At 38.3% G+C, this 12,552-nt stretch overlaps 1 protein-coding gene across 3 annotated transcripts in view; it reads left to right on the top strand.

Moving 5' to 3' along the window:
- kdm4b (lysine (K)-specific demethylase 4B) overlaps positions 1–12,552 on the top strand; it is a 535,771-nt gene that overhangs the window by 500,961 nt on the left and 22,258 nt on the right. For all 3 annotated transcript variants that reach the window (XM_073068769.1, XM_073068770.1, XM_073068771.1), the window contains 2 exons: positions 2,809–2,994; positions 12,292–12,459. In XM_073068769.1, coding sequence (XP_072924870.1) covers positions 2,809–2,994; positions 12,292–12,459 — 354 coding nt within the window. The remainder of the gene's footprint in view (positions 1–2,808; positions 2,995–12,291; positions 12,460–12,552) is intronic.

Genomic DNA, 12,552 nt, shown 5'->3' with positions numbered 1-12,552 from the left:
ATCTCTGGCAGTAGCCCAAGCTTAGCCTAGAAGGGTCTAAGTTCACATTAAATATTTGTATTAATATTAATGAATATTAATCTGTTAAAGGTCTTGGGGATATAAGCAAACCTGAAATAAAAATAAATTTCTAGAAGGCACAGTAGGCTAGGTCTAGAAGGCTGCATCTGTGAACAGAGAATTAAAGTTTACTAGTTCAGGGTCAATGACCTTTTTCCATATCCTGTTGAAGGTTCACTTCCCTGATAACAGTTTCTCTTTCACAGATGCTGCCTGACTTGCCAGTATTTTCAGGATTTCATGAAAGTTAGGATTAGTTATAATACTAAAGATGAACTCCACTGCTGGAAGAGATAGTTAGTGAATGAGATATTGAATCAAATCTGAAATAAAAGTAGAAAATCTAATCTGTGAAGGAAACAGTGGTTCAAAGTTCAAACTAATTTTATTATCAAAGTACATGTATGTCACCGTATGCTACCATGAGATTCATTTTCTTGTGGGCATTCACCATAAATATAAAGGAACAGTAGTATCAATGAAAGTCTGCACACAAGATGGACAAACACCCAATGTGCAAAAGATAACTATGCAAATACAAAAAGAAAAAAATTATAATAATAAATAAATAAGCAATAACTAATGAAAACAAGAGAAGAAGAGACTTTGAAATTGAGCCCGATAAGTTGTGGGTAAAGTTCAGTGTTGGGTTCAGTGAAATTATCCACTCTGTTCAAGAGCTTGATGGTTGATGAGTAATAACTGTTCCTAACCATGGAGGTGTGGGTCCTGAGGCTTCTGTACCTGCTTCTTGATGGCAGCAGAGAGAAGAGAGCATGGCCTGGATGGTGGAGGTCCTTGATGCTCGATGATGCTGTTTTGCTACTGTACTCGTTGTAGATGTGCTCAATGGTGGGGCAGGCTTTATTCGTGATGGACTGGGTTGTATCCACTTCTTTTTCCGTTCAAGGGCATTGGTGTTTCCATACCAAACCGTGATGCAACCAGTCAATATAGTTTCCACTGTACATTTATAGATGTTTGTCAAACTTTTGGATGACATGCCGAATGTATGCAAAGATGAGGAACATTGGGGCTGTTCTGCCCTGAACACACAAGATTTCAAGGTGGCTGGTTGGAAGTATTTGTTGATGGCACCACACTGGCAAAAATTGCAAACAATGTCCATTGAAATTAAAGGCTGGTGTGATAGAAGGTGAAATAAATTCTTCTTCTCTTTCCCTTTTCTACTTTTATATTTTCAAGACCTTGAAGAGATTAGCATCCAATCAAACTTTAGTACAAAAGCTAATCAGCCCACTGTATTGAATAAGATGAAAGTGAGTCTTAATAGTAATTTTTAATTTGTTTCTCATGCGGAACTTGCATTTATTTTCAGAGTTATAATCCCATAAAGCTCTGGAAGAACAGAAATAAAATCGTTTGTGTTTTGAGAAATAATACCTCAAAGTACTTCTTGTGTCTATGTACCTGCTTTGCAGTTTTGCTTCGTATTCTGAAACATGACATGTTCTGAAGCAATTGTCCCACCTTGTCGTTTTGTTTCAGTTTTTTTTAAATATGTAAAAGATAATTTGTTAATATTAGTGCAGTGTATTCATGTACTTTCCCGTCTTCGTTTAATCCCAGTGTAATTTGAGAATGAAATATTATTCTAGTGACAAATGATATGTGGATAGATATCCAAATCTTTCAACACCTCTTGAGAAAGTATCAGCTCCTTCAGCTTTGAATTTAATGATTGGCTCCATGATGACCACAGCCTTGATCTCTGGACTTCCAATGCTTTAGTTTTGGCAAGTGGATGAGAGAGTAGAAATACTGCTAATGCATAATATCTACAGATGAATTTAAAAGACAAAAAAAAAAATCATTTTTATCTGGTCCCTTTTTGCAGTTCCATCTTATTCCAAAGAGCTTTAGCGTCAAATAAGCAGCTTTGAACAACAGTCATTCATGTAATTTAAGAAATGAAGCAGTTAATTTGTGTACAGCAGGCAACAGTCTGCAACGGTCATTATTATTTGACTGCAACAGTCAAATATTGTGCAACAAATATTGTACTGCACAGAAGTGCCAGCCGAGATTAGAGGTCTAGTGATAGAGTTTTTAATCTATCTGAAAGAAGAGTTCTAGAAAGAAGCACTAGAGTTCTGAAAAGTTCCAAACAGTAGGCATCCCTTGGATTTTGCATTCAGAAATATGTTTCAAGATGAAGCTCAGTTCAAAATTGGAAGAATGCAATCTTTAAGAATCCATTCGGCCTTCATTTGTATTAGTTAAAAAAACATTAAACCTTATTTTGAAAATGATTTATTAGGTAGAAAGTCCAAGATTCAGTTGTGGAGCATAGCCCTTGTTGTTTTGAAGAGGAAGATGGTGATGTCAGTTTGGTCAGAATATATGTGAATGGCCACAATTAGATTGGTTTGATAATAATTAAAGTGCAATTTAAAAAGCAGTATTTCACTAACAATAAATATAATGCTGAGGTATTTTTCATTCCTAACACTAATTTTGGGATTGATCACAATTTTTTGACCATTGACAGATGAACTCTTTGAACATGTATCATTTGGATTTATTGTAAAAGCAGTAAAGAGCCTGACTGGTGGGAACTTGCTTGATTTAAATTCACTTCACATTTACGTATACCCCCTCTGGATGTATTCTGCTTCACCTAATGTAATTCAATGTCAGCTATAAAACATCAAACTGCCTGCAAACTAGTGAAAGTAAAGTCAGAAGATATTTATTCATGTATTCTACTTTTTCTTGTTCCATCAGAAATGTGTGTACTGCAGGAAAAAAGTGAAGAGCAGCATGGGAGCTTGTATCCAGTGTTCATACGAGCATTGCTCCACATCATTTCATGTGACGTGTGCACATGCTGCAGGGGTTGTAATGGAACCAGATGACTGGCCCTATGTTGTATCCATTATCTGCTTTAAGCACAAGGCGAACAGTCAGAATGTAAGTGACCATATCAGTTATGTTGGTCTTTCAATGATAACTTTCAACATGTATTACCACATTGATTAATAGCGATCATGTTAAAATTACCTCAAAATGTACCTCCTAAATTGAACAAGCAATTGTGATTATTGGAAATTAAAACTGCAGATACAAAAAATCTGAAATTGAAAACAAGAAAATGCCGGAAACAGTCAGAAGATCGGGCAATATTGGCGGGAAAAAGAGAGAATAATTTAGGTTTGGGAGCCTTCATTGGAAGTGAGAGAGAAAACAATATAAGTTTTCAGTTGCAGGTGGAGATGAATAGAACAAAGGGACTCTCTTTGATAGGGTGAGACTTAATGAGGTAATGTGGTTCCAAACTGCTACTTTCCCTGCTCTCTCTGCTGCTGAAAACTAGTTCAGATTATCTTTCTCACTTCTGTTGATGAAATATTAGTTATTTTTTTTCCATAGATGGTATCTAACATGCTAATGTTTTCAGCATTTTCTCCTTTTATAGTTTTCTACTGAAAATGTAGAAGATCATTGTAATTTGTATTTGCTTGGATTAATCTGGAAGTATTGGATTTTGTGGAGCAGTATATAATTAACTGATCACCCTTGCCTTAATCAGCCTAATCATGTCCGGTCCTGACAATAGATTATCTTTTAATACATTCTAAATTTATAATTCTGAATTCAGAAAGCACAGAATGACAGATTAATCTCAATAGCTTAACTCCATAGGAGACTATTTGTTGCCCATCTGCTTAACATATTTTTGTGACCATTACAAATGTGAGGAGCACATTAATTTTAGTCAGTCATGCTTGGAAGGGTTATTTTGAAGAAGACTGTGTGTATTGGAGAAGTAAGAATGCCTGGATTATCATGTTAAATCAACAATGCAGGTGAATAGACAGAATGAAAGGTTTGGGAATTTAAAATGAATGATGACTGATATCACAGGATGAAAATTATAGGTTTATTCCAGCTCACGTTGTAAAATCAGAATATGGAAGTTGTTAGATTTTTACTTCAGGAAGTGCGGAAGTGTTCAAGATTCTGTACATATTACACATCGATTTTAAAAATAGAAGTTTTTGACTATATCCTGTTTTTACACACTTTTTCTTTCCACCAATATCTTGTGGTTTTTGAGTTAATGTAATGGGTAAAGAGCTAAGAATCATAACCACTTAGCTCCTCTGGTTTGCTCTGCCATTCCTTGAGGTCATGGCTAATCTGTGGCTTAACTCCTTGTGCATTCAGTTAATAAAATTCTTATCTATTTTAGATTCAAAGAGAACAACTGAGCTGACCTCATTGTTTATGGTGTTCCAAATTTCTATCATTTTTTGTGTAAAAATGTTCTATTAATTGCAAGTCTGTTACAAATATTTGAATTACCTTTTTTGTCCTCGCATTCATTACTTTTACAAGTGGATTCTTTGCATCTATCCAGTCAGTTCCTCCTAATACTGAAACAAAATTCAAATGATTCCTTTATCTTCAACTTTTCAGAGAATACATAATTTGGTTTATCTCATCTCACCATTTAACCCTTGAAATACTGGTAAATTTATGCTGCACCCTCTCCAAGGCCTATATTTTCTATGTAAGGTGCATTCTCTGAAACCACACTTTTCTCCCAGTGAGGCTTAAGCAGCATTTTGTACAGCTATAACATACTGCCTGTTTGCTTGTTTTTTGATACAAGATCTTTATAAATCTTTCTGCACACTTTCCAATTTAACCATATCTCCAATAGCAGGCTGACACAGTACTTAAGCGTGACCTCACCACTTTTACAGCTATGAGACCTCAAGACATAGGAGTCGAATTAGAGTGTCTTATGAAATGAGTACCTATCAGTCTTTACTTTAAGGATATCCAGTGACTTGGTCTTCACAGCCGTCTGTGGCAATGAATTCCACAGAGTCACCACCCTCTGGCTAATAAAGATCCACTTCATCTCTGGTGATAAAAGGTCAAAGGTTTATTTTAATGTCGAAGTATACATGTCCAATACAACTCTGATATTCGTTTTCTCCAGATAGCCATGAAATACAGAAATGCGTGGGAGTTATTGAAAGAAAATCATCAACATCCCCCCCCCGCATGAAAAAGAAAAAAGAAACAGAATTCACAAATTCCAAACCTCCGCCCACCCCCTCTCTCACATGGAAAATGACAGCTGGAGTATCCAAAACTCCAAACCCCCAACCCATCCCTCAGAAAAAACAGTGACAATAATATCAAACCCCAACCCCAATGAGCTTCTTCATTATCTACAACACCTCCTAATTTTGCATCTCTGCAAACTGTTTATACATTTGCATCAAAATCATTTATATAAATGATAACAATGGTCCAACACCGATCCCTGCAGCACACCACTAGCCTCCACTAGTCACTGGTCTCCATTCTGCGAAACAATCTTCCACTCTTTAAGTCAATTTTGAATCTACTAAACGTGCTCTCCAAGATCCATGGGACCTTACCTTTCAGACCAGCCTACCAAGTGCGATCTTGTTGAAGACTTTGCTAAAGTCCAGATTGACAACGTCCATTGACCTACCCTCATCTACTATTTAGGTTACCTCATCAAAAGAAACCTCTAAAAGGTTCATCATGCACACAGCCATGCTGATTTCTAATCAAATTCTGACTATCCAATGGTGGGTAAATCATCCCTCAGAATTCCCTTCAGTAATTTCCTCACTACCGATGTAAGGCTGGCTGACCCGCAGTCAGGGGCGTATCTATGGAAAATAACACCTATGGCAAGCACTGAAATTGCGCCCCTGTCCAAACATCTGACACCCATCTTTTAGGTAACTTTACCATAATATCAGCTCAAAAATACAAGTCAAGCTCTTTAATATTTTAATTAACAAATTATGGCACTACATGAAAATTATAACTTCACCTTCCTTGCTTTCACTGATGCAAATTGGTCTATGATGTGATCAAAGTCAGTTTTTTCAGTTTCTTCTCTTTCTACACTCAGCAGAGCAAGATCACAGAGTCTGCCTTGACCCATGGAGACTCTCAAATACAAAACTATTAGTTTTAACTTGATGAATGATCTCTTACAGCTGGTGATGGAAACTAGCATTATCTGAATAGCAATGCGAAGATTGGGGAAAACGCTCTCATCTCCATACTGAACAATAAATTCAAGAAGCTCTTCAGGTCTTGATATTTTCATGTTGACCCACCTTAATAGCAACATTATGCAATCCAAAATTTCTTCATATAGCTACTGTCTATCAACATCAGAGCTGTACAATTCACCCAAATTTTCACACTTCTTTAGGTCGTTACTGTTGGCACCGTAACACAGTCCTTCAACATCAAGAAGGAACCCAAACTTGGTGTCAGTGTTATGCAAACGAGCGAACCGTTCGTCTATTTCTCTGTGAAGATGGTCAAGTGTTCCCTTCATGACTCTTTCCATTTCCTCCTTAGCTGTTAACCCAGCGTCTCTCGAGTTCTCATCAGCCACTCGTTTCTTTCGTCTCTGACGTCTTTCAATTTCAATATTCCATTCTTGACCGAGACCGACTCCTCCTTCGAGTGACTCACTGACCAACACTTCTCTTTCCACCATACAAATGATCTCGGAGGGCTTTCAAATCCAGGGCAGCATTGTGTAAGTTCATGCTAGGATCCTGCAGCCTCTTTTGAATATAGTCAATGTGAATGAGTACTTTGTTCCAAAATCCTAGCAAAATCAGAAATTCGTAACTCAACATGAGGTTTTACAGATGCCTTGCGTCACTTCTTGTTTCACTGGTCTCGTTTTCATTGTCTATTATGTCCTGGAGAACTTGAAGTATCTCCTCAAGGTACTTGTTTCACTGCTTCTGTCCTTGCACTCCACCTGGTTTTGGACTCCGACTTAACAACCACAGACACAGCGTTTTTGAGTTTTTCCCAGTGCTGTGTTGAACGAGAAAAAAACATGTAGAGAGCTTCGACGGTTCCAAAAAACATGGCCATCATTGTATCCTGCTTGGCTGCATGTACATCCACCAAGTTGAGTGAGTGATTGTTGCAATTCACAAACACTGCCAGGTTGTTTTTCTCTCTTATTCTTTGATGAACACCACTTCTGTGTCCAGCCATCACAGCAGCGTTGTCATAGCACTGTGACTGATAATCTTGTAGCTCCATTTCGCCCTTCTCTAGCTGTTTCAAGATGTCTTCAACCAAGCTCTCAGCATCCTTCTGGCTTATCTGGATAAAACCAAGGAAGGACTCTCTAACATGGACTGTTTTCCTCTCAAAACCAAACTACATACCTCACTACTTCTGACATCTGCTCACAGTGTGCCTGATCAGGAGTCGAGTCGAACATGAGACCATAGTACTTGGCTTTACGAATGCTTCTCAGTAAATTCTGGTGAACAGTGGATGCCATCATATGAATGAATTCGTTCTGGACACCCGGTGAAAGATAAGACGTGGATCCAGGATGATTTTCCAAATGAGTGAGGAGTTCTTTTATGACGGGGTTAAAGATGGCCAGTAGTTTCTGTAAGCCATGGAAATTTCCCACATTGGAGTTATCGTCTAGCTGAAGTGACTCCCTGTGTCCTTGCAAAGCCAGGTTCTGAGTCACAAGGAATTTTATGCAGTGAAGGATTCTCGTCAAGATATCACGCCACTTTTGCTTTTCCTTCTCAATCTGTGACTGAAATACTACGTCAATAACTTCTCTGTTTCCAGCTAAATTTCTTTCCATTTCTTTCCACTGTGTGAAGCATTCCCGATGATTCTTGGCATTTTCATGAACACTAATCTTTTCAGGTGCTTTCCACTAGTTGAATCCACTTTCCTGCTCCAGTGAGGATTGATGGTCTAACCGGGAATAAGAGGGAAGACAACAGATACAAAATGCAGACTTTTTAGAAGGGGAATAGACCAGTCATGAGCGAGTCACTTCCTCACCACCACCATTTCTCAATTTCCTCTTGAACCAAGTTTTGTTCATTGAGCAGTTATTTGTTGGTAGGAAAGACCCCTCACTGTTCTGGAAATACTTCAAACCCAGCTTTATTATTTCTGTTCTCAACACATCAGGCAGAATTGCTTTTCCAATATCCTTGTCGAACTTCAGAAGTCCAGTGTCATGCTGTTCAATCACTTCTGGTACGACAGTTCGAGGCTCTTTGACACCATCCAGTTCACTTGGTTCAGTGCCATCAGGTTCAATCTCATCAGGTAAAATCTCATCAATAAACTCAACATCACCAGCACCACCATCGTCTTCCCCTCCTGTCACGTCCACGCTCTCTGTGGCAACCTCACTCTTAATCTCGTCATACTCAGATTTATCTGACTTGACTTCCTCCTCGGCTTGTGACACATTTGTACTTGATCCACCTTCAGATTCTAACAAACTTGTAGCAAGTGCAGGCGACTCCATGGAACGTGTCGAACTACTTGTTCCGGACTTTTCAAGGAAGGGCATGAAGAACTTGCTCTACTTGGCTTCCTCTGCCTCCAGCTTTCGTCTCTTCCATCCTTCAGCTCCACTTTCCTTCTTCGTGAAATAACATTTCATGGTCTTCTTACACAATGCTCTGAAATAAGGCCATCCTAGTGCTTCTCACCCATGATAATCAAAGACAGATCATACATCTGAAGAAAATTCATTTTTGACTATCCGAGGATGGCTTGTCTGACTTTAATAGAAACTGCTCGGTGGCATCCCCTTCAAGTTGCACCCAGGGTACATGCCATACCTGCCATACCTTAGATACACCACTGCCACGCCTAGCCTGTCCTTATTACCTTTGCAAACAATGGAGCAACATTAGCCGACTTCCTGTCTTTGAAAACTTTACCAGTAGCCAATGATGAAACAACTATCTCCACAAAGGCCTCCACAACTTCTCTTCTAGCCTCCCATAAAGTCTGAGATTGCACTCAGTCGGGCCCTGGGGATTTGCCCACCTTAATGTCCTGAAAAGCTGAAAATACCTCCTCCATAGTATGTTGAATATCCTCCAAACCATCTCAATTTTTCCCCTTATTTCTAAAGCAACCATAATTTTTTCTTCAGTAAGCAACAGAGAAATATTTGTAAAATAAAGTACCCACTATCTCCTTCAGCTGGAGAAATAGGCTGCCCTGCCGAATTCTAAGGGGACCCACTCTCTCCCTAGACCATTTTATTCTTAATATAATGATAGAACCTCTTGAGAGTTTCCCTAACCTGATCTGCCACGTCCATCTCATACCCTCACTTTCCCTTCCTGATTTCTTCATCTTTTTATAGTTATTAAGGATTTACTCGATCCCGCCTTCCTAAAAACAATGTATCCTTCTTTTCCTTGACCAAAGCCTCAGTATTTCTCATCAGCCAAGGTTCCCTAAACTTGCCAGGTTTACCCTTTACCCTAACAGGAGCATGCTCTGCTTAGACGTTTGATATCACAGTTAAAAGCCTCCCATGTGCCTTTCATTCCTTTCCCTTCTAACAAAGCTCTACTAAATCCTGTCTTAAGTTCCCCCAACAACTGTAGGTCCTAATCTGTGGACCTGACCTATCTTGTCCTATCACAATCTTAAAACTAATAGAATTATTAATATTATTAAAAATTAATGTTACTTGACTATGATATTTTAATCATCTATGTACAAGTTTTAAATGAGCCAGAAATTACTGCAGGTTACAGGCACAAAACCCGATTTAAAAATAAAGATTGATATTTAGTATTCACGTACAAAATGCCACTTCACTATTTGCTTTGGGTTGCGACAGTAAGGTTAATACATTGATATCTGAAAGTACAAAATTCAGAAATCATAAGTTTGAGAGAGAATGATAAACAGTGATACTTAAAATTTAAAGGGAATTTAAGTGCAGGAAATGTTACAAAATAAATACCGTAGATTCCGGATTTTAAGCCGCTACTTTTTTCCCACATTTTGAACAGCTTTGAACTTTGCGGCCAATAATCCGGAGCGGCTAATGCATTTTTTTTTTCATGCCGCCTCGTAAACATTTTGCCTCGTAACAGTAGACCAATAAAATTGATGAGTAGTTCACAGAGGTCCAATGAAATTGTACGATAAATCAAGCGCACTTTCACAATTAAATTATTGTAAATCAGTCATTTGTACTCACCCTCATCAACATGGAAAACACTCGAAGCATTGTGCTACCTACCCTCTTAGTTTAAACTATATTTGTTTTCTGTACTACATCGCGGGATGCTATGACGACACACCCGGTTTCGCGGCGTCTTGTGGGAAAATGCCGTTTGCGATGAAACGGAAAGGAGGGGGTCGAGCGGCGGAGCGGCTTTGGATCCGAGCGAAATCTGCTTTTAAATGCCGGTTTGCGATGAAACGGAAAGGAGGGGGGGAGCGGCATTACGCGAGCGGCTTTGGATCCGAGCGAACTCTGCTTTTAAGTTAAAGGTATCAATAACTTTTCCTGGTAGGCTGCAGTATATATATTTTTTACCAGTCGTTAGGAGATATTGGAATGTTGTTCAGTAAAGAAGTATACGCAACGTATATTTAAAAGTAGCCGCGTACGGGCACGGTTCGAAAAAAAGCATTTGCAATATGTATTTGTTTTTGTTACCATATGGATTTAATTAAAAGTTAAAAAAATCCTCACGTGTAATATCTTTCTGTGTAAATATCTCATATTACAACGTGGGACACCTGCGGCCGAAAATCCGGTGCGGCCTAAAATCCGGTGCGGCCTTTACATTTAAAAAAATGATTTTATTTCTAAAATTAGTGCCAGCGGCTAAAAATCAGGTGCGCTCTGTAGTCCGGAATCTACGGTAGATTGTATTGGATGAAAGATGAGTTTTTTTGTCACAATTATGGACAATGGTGACCAGCTAGGATACAGAGAGGTTTTTGTTGGTGGATGGGATACGCTTTGAAGATGTAATTCTTGTAGGTTAAGCATGAAAGACAGATATTTATGATTGTTTTCTGAAAATCTAAACATAACAGCAGGCTGTAAGATTTCACAGTGACTGGTAATATACCAATGATTTCACACTCCTTTGACTAACCCATGAATGATTGGCCAAACAGGTTGAGCCATTTCTTATGTTATCTGACCAAGTAATTGTTTACAAGTTGCCTAAACAATCACTTATCTAATTTGTGTGTATTGAATATAAATAATCTTAGACTGCTGTGTGATGTGACAGATGGGCACTTTATGAACGAATATCATTGCAGAGGCAGTACAGTGCAGCTAGGATCAAACTGTTGGTAGTGGGCAGAATCTTCAAGCATAGATATTTAGTGCTATTCGCATATTTCTCATCCAGTGTTTTGTTCTACTTGAATCGTGTGGATCTAGAATTTTGGAGAGGTCAGTTACAGGTTGCCCCCATTTTTCAAACATTCACTTTACGACAGCTCATTGTTACGAAAGACCTACATTGGTACCTGATTTCTCTAACCAAAGAGGATTTTCGCTTTTACGAACAAAAGACAACCGCTTTATACATGTGTTTACCCCGAGAAAGACTACCATGACCGTGAAGCTTTGTGCGGGCAGTTGTGTGCGCATGCATGAATGTGCGTACGCGTGTACGTACATAGGCGTATATGTGCACATGCGTGTATGTGCTGATTTTTGTTCCCCAAATCGATTTTGGCTCGCTGTCTTCCCGATCTGATAAATGAAACTACACCATACGTACAATATTTTTACTTTTTATAGGATGTGTATTTATCATATCATTCCTGCTTTTACTATATGTTAGTGTAATTTTAGGTTTTGTGTGTTATTTGGTTTGATTTGATAAGTTATTTTTTGGGTCTGGGAACGCTCAGAAATTTTTCCCATATAAATTAATGGAAATTGCTTCTTTGCTTTATGACATTTCGGCTTCCAAAAGGTTTCATAGGAACGCTTTACCTTCGGATAGCGGGGGAGACCTGTATAGCACTAGGTTATAAATCATAGTGCATATATACTTTAAATTCAGGTTGCTGCTGAGACACTGAACCAAATGTAGTTGGAAAAGTGTGAATACCCATGATGTAATGATTAATTAATGGGACTAGATATTTTGGAGGTAAATGTGCAAAGTGCCTTTGGAGGGAAGAGAGAAAGGACTAGGGGACTGTATAATGGGGTAAGTTTAGCAGAAATCAATCCATTATAAATTTCTTGAAATGTCTTTTTAAGATATAGATTCATCCACAGTCATGGAATAATGCTGCCTTAGAAAATTCAGATATTCATGTTTGATATAAATTCAGTTTTCTTCCTTTTTCTTATCTCATTTCTTCCCCACCCTTAAACAATAGCAAAACCGAGATCTTCCATCTGTATCATTAGATCAGGTGGTCATTGCAAAAAACAGCAATGGACGCTTTTGCAGATGCAAGGTGATTGGGACAGCAGCACAGACTTTTTACGAAATCAACTTTGAAGATGGCTCATACAGTGACAACGTATATCCAGAAAGTATTGTTGTAAGTAGATACTTGTATATCTTTTAAATTGTTTTAATTATTTGTTCATTTAATTTTCCACTGTGTCCGTATGCCAATGCTCGCATAACCACA

The sequence above is a fragment of the Hemitrygon akajei genome, chromosome 16 (genome assembly GCF_048418815.1).
Source record: "Hemitrygon akajei chromosome 16, sHemAka1.3, whole genome shotgun sequence".
In the NCBI taxonomy this organism is placed as follows: domain Eukaryota; kingdom Metazoa; phylum Chordata; class Chondrichthyes; order Myliobatiformes; family Dasyatidae; genus Hemitrygon; species Hemitrygon akajei.
This window is presented reverse-complemented; position numbering and strand designations above follow the sequence as displayed.